Consider the following 25,462-nt stretch of genomic DNA (forward strand, 5'->3'; position numbering starts at 1 on the left):
ATTATTTTACTTAATCTAGGGAAATTTGGTAGCTGTTGGAACGCACAAAGGATACGTTCAAATTTGGGATGCAGCTGCAGGGAAGAAATTATCTACACTGGAAGGTCACTCAGCTAGAGTGGGTAAGTTGTTGCATTTAATTTTATTGAAAACTTTAATGACTAATCCTATACTTGGTCAGGAGCATTTGTAAACAGCTCTCAAATCTGCCACAGCACTTGGAATGGAACAAATCACAATGAAGGTATGAAGCAAGGGAAATAAACTTTAGAGCAACTAATTTCAATTGGTATCTTCTTTAAGTTGTCATAATCCCCTGTAAGTTGTGTCAATGGCTATATAAGACCCAACTTTAAAATGGAGCCATAGTAATTTTCATGACCTTCCATTAGGAATTATTAAAATTGAGTTATATACTGTATCACCTCAACACCAGTTCTATAGCAAAGAAAGCCCAGCAGCGTCTCTACTTTCTGCGAAGGCTGAGGAAAGTCCATCTCTCACCCCCCCATCCTCATCACATTCTACAGGGGTTGTATTGAGAGCATCCTGAGCAGCTGCATCACTGCCTGATTCGGAAATTGCACCATCTCGGATTGCAAGACCCTGCAGTAGATAGTGAGGTCAGCTGAGAAGATTACCACGGTCTCTCTTCCCGCCATCACGGACATTTACACTGCATGCTGCATCCGCAAAGCAAACAGCATTATGAAGGACCCCCACACCCCTCATTCAAACTCTTCTCCCTCCTGCCGTCTGGGAAAAGGCACCAAAGCATTCGGGCTTTCACGACCAGACTATGTAACAGTTTCTTCCCCCAAGCTATCAGACTCCTCAATACCCGAAGCCTGGACTGACACCTTACTGCCCTATTGTCCTGTTTATTATTTATTGTAATGCCTGCACTGTTTTGTGCACTATATGCAGTCCTGGGTAGGTCTGTAGTCTAGTGTAGTTGTTTTTTTTCAGTGTTTTTTACATAGTTCAGTCTAGTTTTTGTACTGTGTCATCTAACACCATGGTCCTGAAAAACGTCTCATTTTTACTATGTACTGTGCCAGCAGTTATGTTCGAAATGACAATAAAAGTGACTTGACTTGATCAGCAGTGTTTCTTTCCCTTTTTTCACTCTCTATGTGATGTACTTTCCTCATATTTTCAGTGTACAACTCAGCATTTTGCACAGTAATTTCTTTGATCTGTGTTTTGTCTAAGTAAATATTTACAAGCCTTGGTCAGGTAAATGAGGGAATTGGCTTCAGGTGATTGGAGATGGGGCGATGTGAGAGGTAGGTTTTGTACAGAGTAGTAGGTGCGTCGAATGCACTGTCAGGAGTGGTGGTATAGGCAGATGTATTAGAGACATTTAAGAGACTCTTCAGTAGGCATATGGATGAAAGAAAAATGGAGGGCTCTGTTGAAGTGAAGAGTTAGATTAATCTTAAAGTAGGTTAAAAGGTCAAGATGACACCATGGGCTGAAGGACCTTCAGTGTGCTGTAATATTCTGTGATGTTTGGGGATGGAAGCTGGGAAAACTATGGTTGCACCATGGTGTAGTTCATATTGAGTCAAGCAGCCACAGCAATTTTGGTTTAATGTGCTGTAACCATACAGGTGCTGATACCCTGGGGATGGCCTCTAGATGAATCATCTACAGTTATGTATGAATTTGGACCTAATCATCTGAGTATTGGTACCTCTATGGAATCTCAAGTTTTTAAAAAGAGCTCAGCAGACCCTCAGCTCATACAGATTCACCAAAAATGAAACTAAAACTTAGCTGTTTAATAGTCTGCTGACACAAATTACCATTCACAGGTCAATATGGCAAGAGTTCATATACATGCTTAAAAATGAAGAGCAGCAAAACAATTTAAATTCAGTAAATATGCATTAAAATCTTAGGGAGTGAAACTAATGAGTTGTTGATCCTATCTAGTTCACTTTAGTGAAAACTGCCCTTGGCTCTGTGTGTATGTATATGATCCTGGAGCCACAACAATTGATTCCTCACTACACCAGAATAGGTCAATCAAAAGTAATAAGACCAGATGGATATGCAGCATTGTTTTCATTGGCAGATTTGTAGATGTCAAAGGCACCCCAGTCATGCAAAAGTCATGGTGACAATCTAGGAATGTGCTAAATTAAGAGCTGTCCCAGAAACTTGTTAATTAACAGCCTGGTTTATGCATACAAACAGATTTGTATCTTCTACCCAATATCTCAGACTCTTCCATCACCATCCCTTGGGTATATCTTATCCTGTTTGCAGAAGTGGTGGCACAGGGATAAATTGTCGAGAAGGAGTGGTCCTCAAGTCCTCAAGATTGGCAGTGGACCGTAGTAAGAAACCACCGGCTCTTTGTCCTCCCTCAGCTGATGTATTGGTATTCTTCCAATTGGAGCATCACTTGGAAAAGCAAGGCTACACAATCAATTCTAGGAACATCAGGAGAGTATACCAACTGGTTGTATCATGGCCTGGTAATGGAAACACCAATGCCTTGAATGGAAAATCCTAAGAAAAATAGTGTGTACAGCCTAGTTCATCGTAGGTATAAATCTCCCACCATTGAGCATATCTACATTGGAGTACCGAAGCAGGAAAGCAGCATCCATCATCAAGGATTGGCATCATCCAGGTCAAGTTCTCTTGTGCGATCCTTTGATCCCATATCACTAGGTTCAGGAATAGTTATTATCCCTCAACCATCAGGCTGTTGAACAAGAGGGGATAACTTCGCTCACCCATCACTGAACTGTTCCCACAGCCCATGGACTCGCTTTCAAGGATTCTTCATCTCACATTCTCCATATTTACTGCTTATTTGTTTTTATTTTTTCCCTTGTATTTACCATGAATGCCCAGAAGAAAATGAATCTCAGGATGGTACATAACCTATGTGCTTTGATAATAAATTTACCTTTGAACTTTTTTATCACCCAGTGGGGCGTGACTGTACTGCTGTTGCCGCATATGATGTAGGTGATCAAACTCGGGGCTATATGTGGCATTAGAAACAGCAGAGTTATATTCTACCATCAAGAGTCACATCAGGGTGGCATATGTTCTTCATTCTCATAAATCCAAGACTGATTATATTCATGGTAGACAGGGGAAGTGCCAGACCAAAAGCATTTCAACACCAACAGATTGCATCAGTTCTGAAGTTGCTGCCACATGAAACAAATTGGTGACAAACCCTAAGTAAATAACTAATGAATGACAATTTTATAAATATTCCCACTCTCGTTGTTGGCACGGTGCAGAATGATGATACTGAAATTGCTGGGATCATCAAGAATTGTGGACTAAGTGATTCACCGTGACATCTTCTTGTCATCATCAAAGATGTCAGTCACATATCAAGATATCAAGAAACAATGGTGTCTGCAGTCTACAGCAATGGCTACGCTTGCTATGGTGATCAGATTCTAATATCCAAATGTGCTCCAAGACTTACCATAGCTCCAACCAACCTGTTCCTTCAGTTATCATACTGACACATATCAATAAAACCAGACAATCTGGGTGCTGTTTTATGTTGAGCTATTAAGTGATGCAAGATATGTCACACAAGATATCTCCTACCTGAAGAATTCTAACCCATTTTAAATGTTGCTTTGCTGGAAATCTAACAACTCATTTTGCCTTAATCAGATTCCTCGTGAAGACTTTCTTAGGGGTCACTATTGATCAGAAACCGTATTGCATTTGAGAGGAGGAACTTCACTGCTCTTAAGCTTCATTATTGATGTTGAGTTTTCTGTGATGAATGAATGACTTCCACGTCCAGAGGCATTCTGACATCTACAGGGGATCTCCTGAATCTTCAAAGCTGCTTCTGTCATCTATAAAGAAATTCCTTGCTCTTCATTGTCTTCCTACCGTCTGCAAGTCAGATGGAATGCGCTCTACTAATTTAGACAAGTGTAGCTCCAGCAATATCTAGAACCTTAGTGCTGTCCAAATAAAAGCCCACTGAATTGACAGCCTCATTTCACTGTCTTAAACATTCACTCTGGTCAATGGTGTACTGTGTCGATTTACCAAGGCTCATCTAAAGCTCGGACCTCTATCACCTCAAGGCCAGGAATGACGTGCATGGGAAAGAATTCTGCAAATTCTCTTACTGGCATGTTATGATATTGAGGTTGAAGTACTGAAGTAAAGCTAGGTCCAAATCAAAGAATAACTATGTAATTGTTGTGGAGCATCACAATGGTTCAAGGGGTGTCTCACCAACTGTTACGTACACACAACCCTGTAAAAGTATCAGCAACAATAGAACATACCCGGAGTCTGGTTTTGCTGTTAATAAAACACTATTTAATTAGAACTCTGTCATATAGTAATTAAACCAGATAAATCAAGAGTTAACGGTGTTATGCATATATAGGTGTAAATGTATAAATCCCTAAACTACTACAAGCTTAGGGGTTAAGTGATACAGTCTTAACAAAGGTGTGATAAGAAAAGTTCAGTTCAAATGCACAGGTTAATTACTGCGAGATATTTGTAATCCAAAGGCGAATGTTGTGAGAAGCCAATTACATAGCTATTCCACAGATTCCATGACAGCAATACAACACAACAATAGCAGTAGGTTTTATCTCCGAAGTTGTTCCACTCCACACACGAAGCATCACCGACAGTGATCTTCAATGAATATCCTTAAACAGAATCTATGTATGAATTATCACCAACAGTAGCTTATCTGGTGTCTTCCATTGACTGAATCCATCTTGACTCTGAGCTGTGTGTGACTGTGTCCTTGTATATTCAAAACAAGCTGCAAGAAACCATAAACATTCATTGTCCATCAAATAACTCCACCTCTCTCTCCCCCCCCTTCCCCCAACAGTGTCCAAAAGTCAGTCTCATTCTCTTGGCGTTTTAAAGTGACAGTCCACAGAAAAAATTAACCCTAGGGGTATATAGCACCAACATCCTTATCAAAATTATTATAATGGGTAATAAATGGTCTTACCGGGATGCCCATATCTGTGAATGACTGAGTCACCAATCAGGATTCAGTTCCTCCCACTGTCTAAAGGAGTTCATGCATTTTCCCCATGACCATGTGAGTTTCCTCCAGATGCTCTGGTTTCCTTCTGTATTCCAAACGTGTACGAGTTAGAGTTAGTGAGTTGTGGGCATGCGCTGTTGATGCTGGAAGCATGGTGACACTTGTGGGCTACCCAGCACATCCTTGCTGATTTGATTTGACAAATGACGTATATTTCAATGTACATGTAACAAAGAAAACTAATCTTCTGTCTTGTGGGATGCTCCTAGCACATATTCACACTGTGTTGGTCATTGATGCAAATAGCATATTTCACTATGTTTCAAAGCACATGACAAATAGTTAATTTTTTTTTAAAAAATTCAAAATGATAACTTCTGGTTTGAAGTTTTAGTCAAGTAATTTATGAAATGGATTCCTTCAATTGGAAAAATATTTAGCGCAAAAATAGGCATGTGAAGAAATTGTAGATGTTATATATATGCTGCACAGAATTAAATGATTTTTACTAGTCTCAACAGACTTAATTACTTTCCAATTTAAATGACACAACTTTCTGTTTATAACATGGGGTCAGTAGCTGCACATGTTCAGCACTACTACAGTACATCTCAAGTGGATTGTATTGCAGGAGCCCTGGCGTGGAATGCAGATCAGTTGTCGTCAGGAAGTAGGGACCGTCTGATTCTCCAAAGAGATATTCGCACCCCACCATTGCAGTCTGAGCGGAGGCTTCAGGGTCACCGGCAGGAAGTTTGTGGTTTGAAGTGGTCGACTGATCACCAGCTTCTGGCTTCTGGAGGAAACGACAACAAGGTAATAAAATTAATGACATAAAATACATGGCCATGGGCTGGTTTTAATTCATCTAACTTGGTCTGACTGTGAAATCTTGGTTAGCTCAGCATCCATATATTTGGAAAGTCAAAATGGGTTGTCAGCTACTGATCCCTATCCAATAATTGGAACAGAAGAGGGAACTTTTACTCTGCCCCCGCCCCCCCCACCCCACATTTACCTCTTCACCTGTCCTATCAGATTCCTTCATCTTTAATCCTTCACCTTTTCCATCCCTCACCTCCCAGCTTCTTACTCCGCTCCCCCTCCTCTGCCCATCTGGCTTCACCTCTCACGTCCTAGCTTGTCCTCAATCCCTTTCCCCCACCTTTCTTCCCTCCCGATCCTGATAAAGGGTCACAACCCGAAACATTGATTGTATTTTCATTTCTATAGACGACTTGCTGAGGTCCTCCAGCATTTTGTGTGTGTTGCATATGAACAGAATCCACCTTGTGTGTTCCTGTCGCTGATAAATAACCCACTGCATTCAATTCTGCCGCGTGCTTGTGGGAATATGCATAGGTTAAGCATTGTGAAAATAGCATTAGATTTTGAATTAAAATTGCCACAAAGAACATTGTTGATAAGATCATACTTGTCAATGTTCTCTGTTTTACATGTAAGGTGTGTTGGCTTAAGTCATTTCAGTTAAACCTCCTGCTCCCAACTAAATAACTGGCACTTTGTATAACTGATTTTGGGAAATCAGTTTTAGTATGATTTGCTTTCATAATCAAGGAATGTTTAATAACAGTGAGCTTCATTTTGTGTTGAAAACATAATTTTTTTTTGATAAATGTTACCTTTTTGTTTAGCTTCTGGTATGGAATAGCTCCACTTCAGGACCAGTGCAGCAATATACAGAGCATCTTGCGGCCGTGAAAGCCATTGCCTGGTCTCCCCATCAACATGGTCTCCTTGCGTCAGGTGGTGGAACTGCAGACCGATGTATTCGATTCTGGAACACCCTCACCTCTCAGCCTTTACAATGCATAGATACAGGTTCCCAAGTGTGTAACCTCGCCTGGTCCAAGCATGCAAATGAGCTGGTAAGTACAGAGTATTTTACTTGGATTTTTACGCTATGGTATTGGGAATAGTGAAACTGTTAGACCCCTACAAAATATCATTATTTTTAGAAAATCTGATTTGGATTGTTTCTTCTGCACCCACATGTAGACTTTTTTAATCTATGTCCTGGCCTACCAAGGCCTGAAGTAGTGATTAATGTTGATCGATTGCATCTTCATAAAAAGTATAAAATTAAACTTCTAATTGGATTTGATGTGCTGCTTAAATTTAACTTTTATTACCTCTTACTGCTTCAACAGATTTTAGGTTTTGACTGATTTAAAAATCTCATGCCTAGGCCACTAGGGCTTCGTGAACAATTAACTATGGGAGGAATGTGTATTTACTGAGAACACATTGTTTTTTGGATTTTATTCTATCAAGGAGTGGATGTTTTCGGACTGGTTAGCAAATATGCTGTAGATTATGCTTGTACTTTTGGAGCTATTGTGTATAAGACCATAAGACATGGGACATTTGACCCATCGAGTCAGCTCTGTCATTTACTCATGGCTGATCCTTTCTTCACCACTCCCCCTCCCCGCCCCACTCCTTGGCCTTCTCCCCCCCCCTAACCTTTGATGCCATGGCCAATCAAGAACCTATCAACCTCTGCCTTAAATACACCCGAAGACAAGGTGCCGCACATGAGGCTGCTTAGCAAGATAAGAGCTCATGGAATTACAAGGAAGTTACTAGCATGGGCGGAGCATTGGCTGGTCAGCAGAAGACAGAGAGTGGGAATAAAGGGATCCTATTCTGGCTGGCTGCCGGTTACCAGTGGAGTTCCACAGGGCTCGGTATTGGGACCACTGCTTTTTACGATGCTTGTCAATAATTTGGACTACGGTATTAATGGATTTGTGGCTAAATATTCCAATACAAAGATAGGTGGAGGAGCGGGTAGTGGTGAGGAAAGAGCCTGGAGAGAGACTTAAATAGTGTAAGGGAATGGGCAAAGAAGTGGCAAATGAAATACAGTGTTGGAAAGTGTATGGTCATGCACTTCGGTGAAAGAAATGAACGCGCAGACTATTATTTAGATGGGGATTGAATTCAAAATGCAGAGATGCAAAGGGACTTGTTGTGCAAGATACCATAAAGGTTAACCTCCAGGTTGAGTCAGATGTGAGGAAGGCAAATGCAATATTGGCGTTCATTTCTAGAGGTATAGAATATAAGAGCAGGGATGTGATGTTGAGGCTCTATAAGGCACTCATGAGACCACACTTGGACTATTGTATGCAATTTTGGGCTCTTTATTTTAGAAAGGATATACTGACATTGGAGAGGGTTCAGAGAAGATTCACAAGAATAATTCCAGGAATGAAAGGGTTACCATATGAGGAACGTCTGGCAGCTCTTGGGCTGTATTCCCTGGAATTCAGGAGAATGCGGGGTGGGGAATCTCATAGAAACATTCCGAATGTTAAAATGCCTGAACAGATAAGATATGGCAAAGTTATTTCCTATGGTAGGGGAGTCTAGGACAAGAGGGCACGACTTCAGGATTGAAGGACGTCCATTTAGAACTGAGAGGCGTAGAAATTACTTTAGTCTGAGGGTGGTAAATCTGTGGAATTTGTTGCCACAAGCGGCTGTGGAGGCCAAGTCATTGGGTGTATTTAAGGCAGAGATAGATAGGTTCTTGATTAGCCATGGCATCAAAGGGTATGGGGTGAAGGCAGGGGTGTGGGGATGGCTGGAAGAATTAGATCAGCCCATGATTGAATGGCGGAGCAGACTTAATGTGCCGAATGGCCTACTTCTGCTCCTATATCTTATGGTCTTATGACCTGGCCTCCACAGCTGCCTGTGGTAACAAATTCCACAAATTCACCATCCTCTAGCTAAAGAAACTTCTCCACATTTCAAATGGTTGTTCCTCTTTCCTGAGGCTGTGCTCTCTTGTCTTAGACTCCCACACCATGGGAAACATCCTTTCCACATCTGCTCTATTTAGGTCTTTCAACATTTGAAAGGTTTCCATAAGATCTCTCCCCTCCTCCCCAATCCTTCTAAATTCCAACGAGTACAGGGCCAGAACCATCAAAATTCCTCATATGATAACCCTTTCATTCCCGGAATCATCCTTGTGAACCTCCTCTGAACCCACGTTTTTTCTTGAGTAAGGAGCCCAAAACTGTTGACAATACTCAAAGTGAGCCCTCACCAGTGCCTTATAAAACCTCAGCATCACATCCTTGCTCTTGTATTCTAGACCTCTTGAAATGAATGCTAACATGACATTTGCCTTCCTCACCACTGACTATTTGCTAGTTAACATTTATGGTGTTCTGCACATGGACTTCAAGTTCCTCTGCATCCAGATTTTTGGATTTTCTCCTCATTTAGAAAACAGTCTGCACATTTATTTCTACTACCAAAGTGCATGTCCGTGCATTTTCCAACATTGTATTTCATTTGCCACTTTCTTGCCCATTCTCGTAATCGAAGTCCTGCTGCATCCTACCTGTGTCCTCAACACTACTTGCCCCTCCACCAATCTTCATATCATCTGCAAACTTGGCAACAAAGCCATCATCAAAATCATTTATATACAGCATAAAAAGAAGTGGTCCCAACACTGACCCCTGCAGAACACCACTCATCACTTGCAGCCAACCAGAGAAGGGTCCTTCTGTTCCCACTCACTGCCTCCTTCCAGTCAGCCAATGCTCTAACCATGTCAGTAACTTTCCTGTAATACCATGGGCTCTTAACTTGGTAAGCAGCCTCATGTGGCACCTTGTCAAAGGCCTTCTGAAAGTCCAAATATACAATATCCACTGCATCCCCTTTATCTGTCCTACTTGTAATCTACTCAAAGAATTCCAATGGGTTTGTCAGGTAGGATTTTCCCTGAAGGAAGCCATGCTGACTTAGTACTATCTTGTCCTGTGTCACCAAGTATTCCATCACCTCATCCTTAACAATTGTTTCTAACATCTTCGCAAATACTGAGGTCAGGCTAACTGGTCTATAATTTCCGTTCTGCTGCCTCCCTCCTTTCTTAAAGAGTGGAGTGACATTTGCAGTTTTCCAGTCCTCTGGCACCATGCCAGAGTCCAATGATTTTTGAAAGATCATTTCTACTGCCACTGCAATCTCTAACACTACGTCTTTCAGAACCCTAGGATGCAGTTCATCTGGTCCAGGTGACTTGTGTACCTATAGGTCTTTTAGGTTTGTGATCACGCCTCCTAGGCTCCTTACCTTAAGCTTCCTAATCACCTCCAGTTCAGTACATAACACCAAATCCAGTATAGCTGGTCCCCTAGTATGCTCAACGACGAGCTGCTCTATAAAGCCATCTCAGGCATTCAACAAATTCACTTTCCTAAAATCCATTACCAACCTGATTTTCCCAATCTACCTACATGTTAAAATATCTCATGACTATCATAACATTGCCCATTTGACATGTCTTTTCTATTTCCATATCCCAGTTACTGTCTGGGGGCCTGTATAAAACTGCCGTCAGGATCCTTTTACCCTTGCAGTTTCTTAATTCAACCCACAAGGATTCAACATGTTCCAATCCTATGTCACATCGTTAATGATTTGATGCCATTCTTTACCAGCAGAACCACGCCATCCCCTCTGCCTACTTTTCCATCCCTCTGATACTATGTGTAATGTTAGACATTCAGCTCCCAACTACAGCCATCCTTCAGCCACGATTCAGTGGTTGCCACAACATCGTACCCGACAATCTGTAAAAGTGCAACAAGATCACACACCTTATTTCTTATACTCTGTGCATTGAGATATAACACTTTGGGTATTATATTTGCTACCCTTTTTTGATTCTGCATTCCTAATGCACTGATATTCATCAAATTGGCCACAATTTTGTCCCGTCATCTACCTCCTCTTCCTGTCAGTCTGACTGATTCTACCTTTGCTTTTTTAACCATCTGTCCTGTCCTGAGTCCCTTCACTCTGGTTCCCACCCCGCTGCCGAATTAGTTTAAAACCTCCCCAACATCCCTAACAAAGTTGTCCACAAGAATATTGGTCCCCATCGGGCTCAGGTACAACCCGTCCCTTTTGAACAGGTCATACCTTCCCCAGAAGAGATCCCAATGATCCAAGAACCTGAAGCTCAGACCCCTGCACCAGCTTCTCAGCCTTGTATTAATCTGCCAGATCATCCTGTTTTTACCCTCACTGGCGAGTGGCACAGATAGCAATCCAGAAACTACCCTGGTATACTTGTAGTATTGACTGAACAACAATTGATAATTTATCTACATATTTTATTGTTAATGTTTGCATTTTTTTTGTAAAGCAGTTATTTTCATACCCTTAGGTGAGTACTCATGGTTATTCACAAAATCAAATCCTGGTGTGGAAGTATCCTTCATTGACGCAAGTAGCCAAATTGACTGGGCATTCGTACAGAGTGCTGTACTTGGTGAGTTGATTAATTATTTTTACATAGTTATATAACACTGGAACTGGAATCTGCTTTGGCTTTGTAATAAACTCCATGTATCCAGCCTTGTAAAGCTGCTCAGCTGATTAGACTTTCTGAATAACTGATAATTCTGTTCTACTTAAGCCCATCTCCTACGGGGGCAGAGGCCACCGACATCATCTTGTCTTGGGCCAGCCTTTCAAGTTCCCTCCAGGTATAGCCCATCAAAGATTCAGATTCAGTTTATTGTCATTTAGAAACCACAAATGCAATGCAGTTTAAAAAATGAGACAACGTTCCTCCAGAATGATATCACAAAAACATATGACAAAACAGGCTACACTAGAAAATCCACATAACGCTTGACAATCCCCAATCCAGAGTCCGGAGAGGCTGCTGCGTATAAATATCACGCTACCGTCTTAGTGCGTTCCCCAGAAAGGAGCTCCAAATCCACCAGACAAACAAGACCAAAAACTAAAGCTACAAGACCTTCACAAAACCACATAGTTACAACATATAGTTACAACAGTGCAAACAATAGCATAATTGATTTTTTAAAAAACAGACCATGAGCACAGTAAAAATAGTCCAAAGATGTTAAAGGACTATAAGTTCAAAAGAAATCACCACACAGTTTCCACAAGTCCCCCAGGGTCCCGACAGACTCGCCATTCCACGCCAGCGGCAGAAGGGAGTACCCCCGCTGTGGACTTCCACGGCCTCGCAGACGCAGCACACAATGAAAGCTCCGTCAAACCCAGCCTGGTAGACGCAGCATACACCGAAAGCGACCTGACCGCAGCAGACTCCGAGTCCATCGAACCTCCGAGCCGACGACCATCCCCTCCGGCACAGCTTCTCCGAGCACCATCCTCTGCCGAGCATATTAAGACGGCCCCCGCCAATGGCCATCGGCAATGAGACCCGAAGGACTGGGGGCCTCTTCTTCCCAGCAGAGTCCCAGACCTCACAGCAGCAGCAGCAACAAAGAAGGTCTTCCTGGAGATTTCCCGATCCTTCCTTTCCAGGCGTTTCTATAGCTCTGGGTTTTTACAGGATGAGGTTGCTAATCCCATGCCTAGCCTCCTCCTTTCACAGCTGGGCTTTGGTGGAGTTGATTGTTTTGCTGAAGTTAAATTATGCCTTGGCAGCCTTCATCTTTTTTAAGAGTCTGAGTGATGAACGATCAGTTTCTAATTTTGCACATTCTGGATGCCTTTGCACCTTGAGGATGCCAATCCACACCTGTCAGTTTAGTCCACAGCGATCAGTTTAACATTGGGTTTAGATTCCAGAACATCAATAAAGCAGTCCTATAGATAGCTGCCCACTGCATCATCTGGGTTATGTTATATTTTGTAACAAGATATGCTCACAGAAACAGGTTCCCTGAAGGTTTAAAGATTAGCTTTATTTGTCACCCGTACATGGAAACAGTGTCAATGACCAACACAGCTCGTGGATGTGCTAGGGGCTGTCCACGTGTCGCCAGGCTTCCAGCACCAGGCCTGTAATTTACTAACCCTAACTCATATCTTTGAAATGTGGGAGGAACCCCACACAATCATGGGAAGAACATTCTCCTTGCAGACAATAGTGGAAATTGAGCCCACGTCACTGACACTGTAAAGCAATTGTGCATCTGTACTAGGATACTGGGAGGAAATAATCTAGCATACTTCTCATGAGTATGTATAAGTAGGTGTAATTCAATGTTGGCCCTAACCACCTCCACCCGCCCCCAAACCCAGTTCAAATTCAGTCAGTCTGCCTCCAGCTGACCTACATTGTAATGCAAAAGTTTGGATGTTATCTGGTGTTTCTCTAACATATCATGCAATTAATTTGGATGGTTAGGGGTGACAAGATAGTATTGTAGTTAGCGCAATGCTTCACAATGCCAACACCCGAGTTCAATTCCTGTTGCTGTCTGTGAGGAGTTTATATGTTCTCCCCCATGACCACATGGGTTTCCTCTGGATATTCTGATTTCCTCCCACATTCCAAGGAGGTATGGGTCAATACGTTACTTTGTCACATGGTTGCAAATGGGGGAGTGGACTATTTGGGCTGGAAGGGCCTGTTACTCTAAATTTTAAAAAAATCAAGATTTGTAAATGAAATTATGAATATTGAATTCCAAAGAGGAGAGTAAAGGTGGATTTAAGTATTGTGTTAGCCCATTCTCCAGCATCATTGGTTATGTGAGACTCCCATCAGTGCTTCCCAGTTAGGAAAGATTTAAGATGGACAAAAGAAAGGTACCGTAGATTCCGGACTACAGAGCGCACCTGATTAAAAGCCGCTGGCTCTAATTTTAGAAAGAAAATCAATTTTGTACTTGTACAGGCCGCACCGGATTTTCGGCCGCAGGTGTCCCACGTTGTAATATGAGATATTTACACAGAAAGATATTACACGTGAGGATTTTTTAACTTTTAATTAAATCCATATGGTAACATAAACAAATACATATTGCAAATGCTTTTTTTCGAACCGTGCCTGTAACGCGGCTACTTTTAAATATACGTTGTGTATACTTTTTTACTGAACAACATTCCAATATCTCCTAACGACTGGTAAAAAATATATATACTGCAGCCTACCAGGAAAAGTTATTGATCGCCTTTAACTTAAAAGTAGCGTTCGCTCAGATCTAATGCCGCTCGCGTAATGTGCTCGCCCCCTCCTTCCCGTTTATCGCAAACGGCATTTTTCCCACAAGACGCGGCGAAACCGGGTGTGACGTCATAGCATCCCGCGATGTAGTACAGAAAACAAATATAGTTAAAACTCTTCTAACTTTAACTAACAAATGAATTACTAAGCGAAAATATTATAAACTAAATAACTGCCATAAAGGCAGCACAATGCTTTTCTTCGAGTGTTTTCCATGTTGATGAGGGTGAGTACAAATGACTGATTTACAATAATTTAATTGTGAAAGTGCGCTTGATTTATCGTACAATTTCATTGGACCTCTGTGAACTACTCATCAATTTTATTGGTCTACTGTTACGAGGCAAAATGTTTTTGGCGGCATGAAAAAAATCATGCATTAGCCGCACCGTAGTAAAGGCCGCAGTGTTCAAAGCTGTTCAAAATGTGGGAAAAAAGTAGCGGCTTATAATCCGACATCTACGGTAGTTGATAAACGTAGATTTTGTATATTTTTTAGAAAAGCGTTAAGTAACTGTTCTCTTGTATTTAGAAAATGAATGGTGGATGAACTCAGCAAGTCAGGCAGCATCTATGGAGAGGAATAAACGGTTGATGTTTCAAGCTGAAACCCTTCATCAGGAGAATCTCTTGTGTTTAAATCGTACATTTTCTCTTTAATCTGTAGGCAATGTCCCCAGATGGAGAAGCCATTGTCACTGGTGCTGGAGATGAAACACTCAGATTCTGGAACGTTTTTAGTAAAACTCGTTCAACTAAGGTATGAGATGTTAATGGGTAGCCGTGGTGATATTGGGCCAGTTTATGCCAATGATTCTGGCGGGTGGCATAGTGGCATCAGCGCCGGACTTTGGAGCGAAGGCTCCTGAGTTCAAGTCCAGCCAGCTCCCTGCACGCTTTCCATCCATCCGTGTTGGGTTGAGCATCGAGCTAGCAACTCAAACTCATAAAAGCAGAAAGCCTGCTTTAAAAAACGCTGTCACGATGGCGTCCCAATGACTCCACTCGGAGTTACGGGCTTTCTTCTTCTTATGCCAATGATGATGTGGGAGTTCCCTAAATAACCAGCTGTCTGTTGTGTGTGTGTGTGTCAGTGGGTTCAGGACCTCTGTACCTGCATGATATTGTACCGTAGTGTGGAGCCTGCTGGAGGTTAGATGCCATGCGCCTGATATCCCACTGTGGCTATACTCAACACAGACCTTCCAGATGGAGTCGCCATCCTTTTTAACAACTCCGACTATTCACCAGGTGATGTTTGCTCCCTCTCCACTCACAGCGATCCTATTCCTGTGCCCAATGAAGTAATCTCTTGATTACATTAATAGTTCCTTATTAATGTTAGTATTGAAGCTAATGATTAGATGCCTCCATACACTCAGTCGTCACTTTATCAGGTATGTAATAAGGTTGTGGTCTTTTGTTGTTGAAAATGTCTTCATGGTTTTATGCATTGGGTTGCTACCACATGATTGGCTGATTTGACATTTGTATTAATGAGTAGGTGTACCTAATTTCCTATTGGTCAAGATGGTGCCAGTGAACCACAGTGACATATTGTAGGCTGCATATAAAACTTTTAAATATATCTCTTATGAATTATTCTCACTGCAGTCTGCAGCCTGTATTTTCCCTTTAAGCCATGTAGTTTTGAACCGTCTTAAGAAACTAGTGATTTCACAGTCTTTTGAAGGACTTGGCATACTTAACTCTCAAGGATGAACAGCGGACGAAGTTACATCATCATGTCCTTAAGGGAGGTGAGGGAGGATCGAAACCAGGCGGAAATGCCAACCATCTTTTTAGCAAATATACAGTCGCTGGAGAACAAGATTGTGAACCTAAGGACAAGATTGCTGTATCAGAGGGAATTGAGGAATTGCTGTGTTCTCTATTTCATGGAGACATGGTTCACTCAGGACTGCTGATTTGGACAAGGCACAAGGTGGGGGTCTATGTTTCATGATAAGCTCTTAGTGGTGCTTGTACACAGTGATCTTGTCACACCGTTCCCCTGACCTGGAACATCTGATGATTAAGTGCTAGCTGTTCTACTTATCAAGAGTTTTCCTCCGTGATCCTGATTGCAGTTTGCACACGACCAAAAGCCATTGTTAACCAGGCACTCAAGATATTGAATGCTGCCATCACCAAACGAGAAAAAGCTTACCCCAACTGCTTTCAAATCATAGTGGAAACTTTTGTCAGGCTTGTTTGAAGAAATCTTTGCCCAATTATCAACAACATAATCTACAGCACCAGGGGTCCCAACATATTTGCCAGCTGCTATACTACTATTAGGAATGCCTACTGTTCCATACACAAAATGCTGGAGGAACTCAACATTTTGTGTGTGTTGCTTGCTTTTCCAGCATTTGCAGATTTTCCCTTGTTTGTGATTGGCCTACTACTCCATGCCTTGTCTGGATTTCAGGAAGTCTGATCACTTGGCTATCCTACCCCCACACAGGTAGAGGCTAAAGAGAAGGCTCCAGAGATGAGAATACAGCTGGTCGTGTGGAGGCAGAGGAGCGGCTACAGGATTGTTTCAAGCCAGTGGACTGGGCTCTGTTCAAGGACTCAACGGATCTGAATGAATACACCGTGGTTGTCACAGTCTTTATAAAAATAGTCGTAGACAAGTGTCTGCACAAAACAATTCAATCTTCCCTATCCAGGATAAATCCTGAGATCTGCAATCTGCTGAGGGCCAGATCATTGGCCTTCATGCCTGGTGACCAAGTAAGATACAAGAGGTCCAGGTAGGATCTCCATAAAGTCATCTCATCTATGAAGTGGCAATTCCAGACCAAACTTGAATCATTGAAGGATGCTGTGGTAGGGATTGAATTCTATTAACCTCCTATAAACTGAAACCAAGTAATATAGGTGACAACAAGGCTTCACTCCCAGAAGATCTGAATGCCTTCTGTGCTCACTTTGACCATCAAGACATGAAGGAACCTTTATTCCCACAGCCCACAGTGACCCTGTAATTTCAGTCCCTGAGGCCGATGTGAGAGCATCCTTCAGGAGGGTGAATCCATGGAAAGCATCTGGCCCAGATGGGGTACCAAGCTGGGTACTCAAGACCCGTGCTGATCAACTTGCTGAAGTGTTTGCCGATATCTCTCGCATCAGGAGTCTGTGGTACTAACCTGCCTCAATGACCATCATCCAGTAGCACTTATCTACTGTAATAACGTACATCTACTGGGGATAACTTGCCACAACATTGAAAAGTTCCCACAACTTACAGACTCACTTTCAAGGATCTCTTGTTCTCAATATTTATTGCTTATTTATTATTATTTCTTTCTTTTTGTATTTGCACAGTTGTCCTTTGTGCACTGGTTGAATGCCCAAGTTGATGCAGTCTTTCAATGATTCTGTTATGATTATTCTGTGAATTTATTGAATATACCTGCCAGAAAATGAATCTCAGGGTTGCATATGGTGACATATATGTACTTCGATGATTTATTTTTGAAATGTTGATGAAGTGATTTGAGAGATGATGAAGCATATCAACTCTTGCCTGAGAAGCGACTTGGATCCACTCCAATTTGCCTGCCAGCACAACAGGTCCATAGCAGATATCTTTAGTTCTTTACTCAATGCTGGAACATCTGGACAACAAAGATGTATACATCAGGATGCTCTTTATCAACTGCAGGATGGCATTCAATACTATCATCCCCTCAAAACTAATCATTAAGCTTCAAGACTTTGGCCTCAATACCTCCTTGTGCAACTGGATCCTTGATTTCTTCACTTGCAGACACCAGTCAGTTTAGATTGGCAAAAACATCTCCACAATCTCCCTCAAAACAGATGCACCACAAGGCTTTGCTTAGCCCCCTGCTCTGCATACTTTATACTTATGACTGTGCTGTATTTAAGTGTGCTGATGACACTACTGTTGCTGGTGGTGAAGAATCAGCATACAGTAGGGAGACTGAAAATCTGGCTGAGTGGTGCCACAACAACAACCTCTTACACAATGTCAGCAAGAACAAGGAGATGTTATTGACTTCAGGAGGAGGAAACCAGAGGTCTGTGAATCAGTCATAATGAGAGGATCTGCAACTTTAAATTCTTTGGAAGTTTGGCATGACATCTAAAACTGATAAACTTGTATAGATGGGCGCCACAGTAGCATAGCGGTTAACATGGCCCTATTACAGGTAAGAGCATCAGTGTTCAATCCTGGCATCTTTTGTAAGGAGTTTGTTCTTCCTCCCAGTAGAATGTATGGGTTTTTATCAAGTGCTCTGATTTCTCCCTACAATCCAAAGATGTACCAGGTAGGTTAATCGGTCATTGTAAATTGTCCCATGATTGAGTTGGAGTTCTCAAGTGTTGCACGGCAGCATGGTATGAAGGGCCTGAGGGACCTATTCAGAGTTATATCTCTAAATAAATAGATGTGTGGTGGAGAATATATTGTCTGGTTGCATCACAGCCTGATATGGAAATAACAATTCTCTTGAACTGAAAATCCTACAAAAAGTAGTGAATATTGTCCTCCTCACCATTGAAACCAGCATCTGCCATCAAGGACCCTTGCCATCCAGGCCATGTTCTCTTCTTTCTTTCATCAGGAAGAAGGTCCAGGAGCCTCAGGGCGCACCAGCTTCAGAAACATTTGTTACCTGTCAACCAACAAGCTCTTGAGTCAGAGGGGATATCTTCACTCACCCCATCACTGAACTGTTCCCACAACCTATGGACTAACTTTCAAGCACCCCATTTCATTTTCTAGTTATGTATTGCTTATTTACTTTGCATTTGCGCAGTTTGTTGTCTTTTGTATATTGGTTGTGTATCCTGTTGGGTGCACTCTTTCATTAATTCTTTTGTTTCTTGGACTTGCTGTGAATGCCTGCTAGAAAATGAAATTCCGGGTTCTACATGGTGGCATGTGTACTTAGATAATTTTACTTTGAACTAATTAAGTGACCACTGAGTGTATAATGTCATATTATTTCTGATGGTTCAGCTTCACCCAAACTATTTATTACAGCCACTTTGTAGCTGGGTACTTGTAAACAAGTTTGCAACTGAACAGGAGGATGGGGACTTGACATTTTGCAAATGGGTGTGGAAGAATTACAAATGGCCTAGTGGGGGAGCACAAGCCACATCTAGAATTGGTGAATCAAGCGTATGTACTGTACTGGTTGGAAAATGTTTTGCATGCTAATGGTAATAGGAGAGGATGTTTCCTACAGTGGGGGAGTCCAGGACAGGGCACAGCCTCAGAATAGTGAGGTGTCCGTTTAGAACAGAAAGGGGGAATTTTTTCAGCCACAGGGTGGTGAATCTATGGAATTCATTGCCACAGACGCAATGGTTACCAAGTCATTTGGTATTTTTGAAGTGTACGTTCAAGAGTCTTGATCAGTAATTCTCAATTGGCCTAATTCTTTTCCTATGTCTTTAGGTCTTATGCTCATGATGCTCAAAACTAACAGGAGTTAAAAACATCATAAGACATAGTAGGAGAAGAATTAGGCCATTCAGCCTGTCACGTCTTTTTTCCAATTTGATCACGGCTGATTAATTAACCCGTTCAATCCCATTCTCCTGCCTTCACTCTGTAACCTTTGAGACCCTTACTAATCAAGACGCTATCAACCTTTAAATACACCCAATGACTTGGGTATATCTCTCTGACACAGTGGTGTCAAGAAAACAACCTCTCCCTCAATGTCGCAAAGGAGCTGGTTATGGATTACAGGAGGAATGGAGACAAGCTAACCGCTATTGACATCAATGGATTGGGGCTGAGAGGGTAAACAGCTTCAAGTTCTTCAGCATCCACCTCACCAGCACCTCTTTCACCTCAGAAGTTTGAAGTTTGGTATGGGCCCCCAGATCCTAAGAACTTTCTACAGGGGCACCATTGAGAGCATCCTAACTGGCTGCATCACTGCCTGGTATGGGAACTGTACCTCCCTTAATCACAGGATTCTGCAGAGAGTGGTGCGGACAGCTCAGCATATCTATAGTTGGGAGCTTCGCACGATTCGGGACATTTACAAGGACAGATGTGTAAAAAGGGCCTGAAGGATCATTGGGGACCCAAGTCATCCCAACCACAATCTATTCCAGCTGCTACCATCCGGGAAGCAGTACCACAGCATAAAACCCAGAACCAACAGGCTCCAGGACAACTTCTCCATCAGTTTGATGGGCTGGTGGAACTCATGCTGATTTGAGTGTACTCTATATTACATTGGCTGTTCTATTTATTCACATTTAGATGGAGACGTAACGTAAAGATTTTTACTCCTGTATGTAAAGGATGTAAGAAAGTCAATTCAATTCAAATTCACTTGGCCTCTGCAGCCAGCTGTGGTAATGAGTTCCACATCTTCACCACCCTGTGGCTCAGGAAATTCCTCCTCACCTCTTTTCTAAAGGGACATCTCTCTATTCTGAGGCTGTGCCCTCTGGTCCTAAACTCCCTCACGATAGGAAGCATGCTCTCCACATCCACTCTAAATGGGCCTTTCAGTGAATTCCACAGATACACCACTTTCTGTCTGAAGAAATTCCTCCTCATGTCTGTTCTGAAGGGATGTCCTTGTATTCTGAGGCTGTGCCTTCTGCATATTTCAATGATAAAGTACTTGCAAAATGCGAAAACATAATTTGAATGCTGTTTAATGTCTGATTTATAAAAGAACAGTGCACCTTGAGCTCACAAACATGAGACTATTAGAGTATATATAAATAGGTGAACTCTGGGGGTGGGGGGGGAGAGGATTATTTTTCTGAAGATGAAATATTTTTTGTGTTGATTTACAGGAATCCATATCTGTGCTAAATCTCTTTACGAGGATACGATGAAAATAGAGGAAATAATGTTAAATAGGGAAACTGGCAACAATCCCATAACTATACAAGGAATTGTTTCATCATGCCAGTGCTGATTATTTTCATGTGGATGGATCTTAAAGGACTTTTTGAAGAAACTTGCTGCTCATTCCAAACAGCTCGAACTTTAAAAAAAAACTGTTTGCAATTATGTCTGTTTACAAAGAACTGTTTGAAAAGACTGCCAAAGTTTTGAATTAGGTGTAGCTACAGTGCTATATTCTAATTTTCTTTGTACAGTTATATAAAGAGTCAGCTACTTTTCATTGTCAGATGAAATGTGATATTGATACATTTTATTTAGTGTTAACTGTAAATATTTTTGATGTAGGAAAGGTACATTAAATATAATGTTGTGTAAAAATGCAGTGAAAATGCATCCCAAGGCTTGATTGTGGCTTCCAGTGTGCCTACACACACAGCATTACCAAAATTTTCAAATTACTAAGCAGGAAGATTACTAGTAAGTATTTTGTTATTATAAATTGACTACTATAGATTAACATCATGTTGGACTGCACAATAGTATAGTATTTTAGTAATAATTTGGCAGAAATTCTGATTATAAGCATCCTTTGAAGTATAAGCCCTACAATTTGTGGGTAGATTAAAGTCTTGCTGCTTGTAATGTTGAAAATGATCTTGTCTCAAAAGTATACAAATACGGATGGGAAAGCACTTGAATTTTGTTAGTTAAAATCTTAGTGGTGTCCATTAGCAAGGCTGTTAATGTTTATACACTCACTCCTGTAATTTTAAACCATCTGTGATATTTTACTCTGTAAATTGCTCTCATTGTAATTGTAAATGAACCTTCTGACTCAATGAATATGAGTAAAGTTGTTTAAACTGAAAATTGTTGTTAGCCAATATGACTGCAAATTGTAATATGGCCAGGGAGACATGACAGGTTTTGAAGTTTAGCAGTGTATACGTCTTTGACACATTTCAGAACTGGACTTGCAGAAAGTTAATAGAAATCAGAAAATTGCAAACATGTCTTGGAATGATAAGGATTGTTTTGCTGATTATTTTTATTCCATTCAGTGATTTTTTTAAACAATATTTGTGGATTTTGTGTATCTGAGGGTTAGATATTTGAATGGGTCCTGTTTTTAAAAACAATTGGGAAATGAAAACTGTCGACCACACTAGCCCTCTAATCAGCTGTCCAGCAGTCTACTCTCCAGCACAGTCCCCACATTTTTTGATTCTCTCTGTCCGCAACATACTCAGTGCTTGTGTGCTGAGTGTAAAAGAGGCTATTGTAATGATCGGTGCTCAACACCATTAGTGTAACACAAAATAAAAGGTCTTCCATGGAATCCCTTATCCTGTGACCATTTGCCATAATTGTAAACAATTCAGCAAAAGAACTTGGGCTCCATCTATCAAGCTTCTTAGTCCCGGGACAATCATGATCTAGTCTCCTCTCCCAGAAGATGATTCCTTCTTCTCCAGCCCTTTACCTTTTCCAGCTATCACCTCTCAGCTGCTTTCTTCATTTCCCTCTCCTCCCCGTATCATCTACCTATTTTATTCTGGCATCTGTCCCCTTCCAGATGGTCTGCATCCTAGGGTACTAAAGGAAGTGGCCCTGGAAATTGCGGATGCATTGGTAATCATTTTCCAATGTTCCTTAGATTCAGGATCAGTTCCTGAGGATTAGAGAATGGCTAATGTTATCCCACTTTTTAAGAAAGGAGGCAGGGAGAAAACAGAGAACTATCATCCTGTCAGCCTAACATCAGTAGTGGGGAAGACGCTAGAGTCCATTATTAAAGATGAAATAGTGGCATATCTAGATAGCAGTGATAGGATTGGGCCGAGCCAGCATGGATTTATCAAGGGCAAATCATGCTTGACTAATCTATTGGAGTTTTTCGAGGATGTAACCAGGAAGTTAGACAAGGGAGATCCAGTGGATGTAGTGTACCTCGATTTTAAGAAGGCATTTGATAAGGTCCCACATAGGAGATTGGTGGGTAAAATCAGAGCTCATGGCATTAGGGGGGAAGATATTGACATGGATAGAAAACTGGTAGGCAGATAGAAAGCAAAGGGTAATGGTGAATGGGTGTTTCTCAGAATGGCAGGTGGTGACTAGTGGGGTGCCACAGGGCTCAGTATTGGGACCACAGCTGTTTACGATTTACATCAACGATTTAGATGAAGGCATTGACAATAACATCAGCAAGTTTGCAGACGATACTAAGCTGGGTGGCAGTGTGACGTGATGAGGATGTTAGGAGAATTCAGGGTGACTTGGATAGGCTGAGTGAGTGGGTAGATACTTGGCAGATGATGTTTAATGTGAATAAGTGTGAGGTTATCCACTTTGGGAGTAAGAACAGAAAGGCAGATTATTATCTGAACGGTATAGAGTTGGGTAAGGGAGAAATACAAAGAGATCTAGGAGTCCTTGTTCATCAGTCACTGAAGGTGAATGAGCAAGTGCAGCAAGCAGTGAAGAAGGCTAATGGAATGTTGGCCTTTATTACAAAGGGAATTGAGTACAAGAGCAAGGAAATCCTTTTGCATTTGTACAGGGCCCTGGTGAGACCACACCTGGAGTATTGTGTACAGTTTTGGTCTCCAGGGTTAAGGAAGGACATCCTGGCTGTAGAGGAAGTGCAGCGTAGATTCACGAGGTTAATTCCTGGGATGTCCGGACTGTCCTACACAGAGAGGTTAGAGAGACTGGGCTTGTATGCGCTGGAATTAAGGAGATTGAGAGGGGATCTGATTGCAACATATAAGATTATTAAGGGATTGGACAAGATAGAGGCAGGAAATATGTTCCAGATGCTGGGAGAGTCCAGTACCAGAGGGCATGGTTTGACAATAAGGGGTAGGTCATTTAGGACAGAGTTAAGGAAAAACTTCTCCCAGAGAGTTGTGGGGGTCTGGAATGCACTGCCTCAGAAGGCAGTGGAGGCCAATCCTCTGGATGCTTTCAAGAAGGAGCTAGATAGGTATCTTATGGATAGGGGAATCAAGGGATATGGGGACAAGGCAGGAACTGGGTATTGATAGTAGATGATCAGCCATGATCTCAGAATGGCGGTGCAGGCTCGAAGGGCTGAATGGTCTACTTCTGCACCTATTGTCTATTGTCTTCCTTTCTAGTCCTGATGAAGAGTCTCAGCCCGAAACATCAACTGTTTATTACTCTCCATTTATGCAGCTTGTCCTGCTGAGTTCCTCCTGAATATTGTTTGTTGCTCTGGGTTTCCAACATCCGCAGATTCTCTTACGTTTAAGCTTTTGTTTTGTCATAGTGCAGTTATCTCTGATTCTTTTGAACTTCAGGTATAGGCCCATTTTTTATTTGTTCAGCATCACTTTGTGAATCAATCCTCGCCTCCAAATGCTTCCCTTTGTCTCCTCTCAAAGGCAAATGCAGCCTTTCTGAGCTCCAGAGGCTGAAACTGCTCACACTATTTCGTGTTACTTGATCAAGAGATGTACAAGACTGCCACATAGTTACAGTAAAAGCCAACATACTTAGTATTTTCCTTTCGTGATGTCTTGTTCTATTTGCATGTTAACTTTAGTTCATGCACAAGGAAACTCCAAGCCTTCCACACACCAACAGTTTCCCATGTTAATGCTTTTCCAAGTCTTCCAAAATATTAACTTCAAATGTCCAGAAATAGCACTTATTGGTGCTGTTAACTACAGGAGTGGAAGCCACTGTGGTCTTCTGCTGCTGTAACACATCACTTCAAAGTACATTTATTATTGAAGTATATGTACTATATACAACCCAATAGAACTCAGAAATAAAAATTGTTAAACAGTGATGTGCTCTTCTGCAAATCACTGGTGTAATGCATGGTTACTTCCTGTCACTTTGAGCCTGTGGGACCATTCTCCATAAGACATCGGAGCAGAATTAGGCCATTTGATCATGGCAGATCCATTTCCTTCAACCCCATTCTCCTGCCATTTCCCTGTAACTTTCATGCTCTGACTTATCGAGAATCTATCAACACTGACTTAAATACAGTACACTCAATGACCTGGCCTCCACAGCTGCCTGTGGCAATGAAATCCACAGATTCAGCACCCTCTGACGAAAGAAACTCCTTTTCATCTGTGTTCTGAAAGGACATCACTCTATTCTGTGGTTGTATCCTCTGATCCAAGATGCCCTCACTATAGGAAACCACCTCGCCACATGCACTGTCTCTAGGTCTTCCACCATTCCATAGGTTTCAATGATATTCCCCCTCCCCCCTTTCTCCTTAATTCCACCAAGGACAGGCCCAGAGCCATCAAACGCTCCTCATATGATAAGCCTTTCATTCCTGGAATAACTCCCATGAACCTCCTTTGAACCCCTCCACTGTCAGTATATCCCTTGGTTAAGGGGCCCAATACTGCTTATGGTGCTCCAACTGAGGCCTCACCAGTTCCTTATAAAGCAACAGCATTACATGCTTGTTTTTATATTCTAGTCCTCTTGAAATTAATCAGAACAATGCATTTACGTTTCTCACCACCAGCTCAACTCCTGCACG

General features: G+C 41.8%; 1 protein-coding gene across 2 annotated transcripts in view; it reads left to right on the forward strand.

The window, feature by feature from the left end:
- The window catches only part of fzr1a (fizzy/cell division cycle 20 related 1a), a 60,867-nt gene that overhangs the window by 24,260 nt on the left and 11,145 nt on the right, over window positions 1-25,462 (forward strand). Inside the window, exons 9-14 of one of the 2 annotated variants that reach the window (XM_073068145.1) lie at window positions 20-122; window positions 5,667-5,851; window positions 6,691-6,924; window positions 11,262-11,366; window positions 14,719-14,811; window positions 20,868-21,792. In XM_073068145.1, the coding sequence (XP_072924246.1) occupies window positions 20-122; window positions 5,667-5,851; window positions 6,691-6,924; window positions 11,262-11,366; window positions 14,719-14,811; window positions 20,868-20,909 (762 nt within the window). In that variant the 3' untranslated portion in view covers window positions 20,910-21,792. Of the gene's footprint in view, window positions 1-19; window positions 123-5,666; window positions 5,852-6,690; window positions 6,925-11,261; window positions 11,367-14,718; window positions 14,812-20,867; window positions 21,793-25,462 lie in introns of those variants that run through there. The other variant, XM_073068146.1, reaches the window with a different exon arrangement.

Source organism: Hemitrygon akajei, chromosome 16 (genome assembly GCF_048418815.1).
Source record: "Hemitrygon akajei chromosome 16, sHemAka1.3, whole genome shotgun sequence".
In the NCBI taxonomy this organism is placed as follows: Eukaryota; Metazoa; Chordata; class Chondrichthyes; order Myliobatiformes; family Dasyatidae; genus Hemitrygon; species Hemitrygon akajei.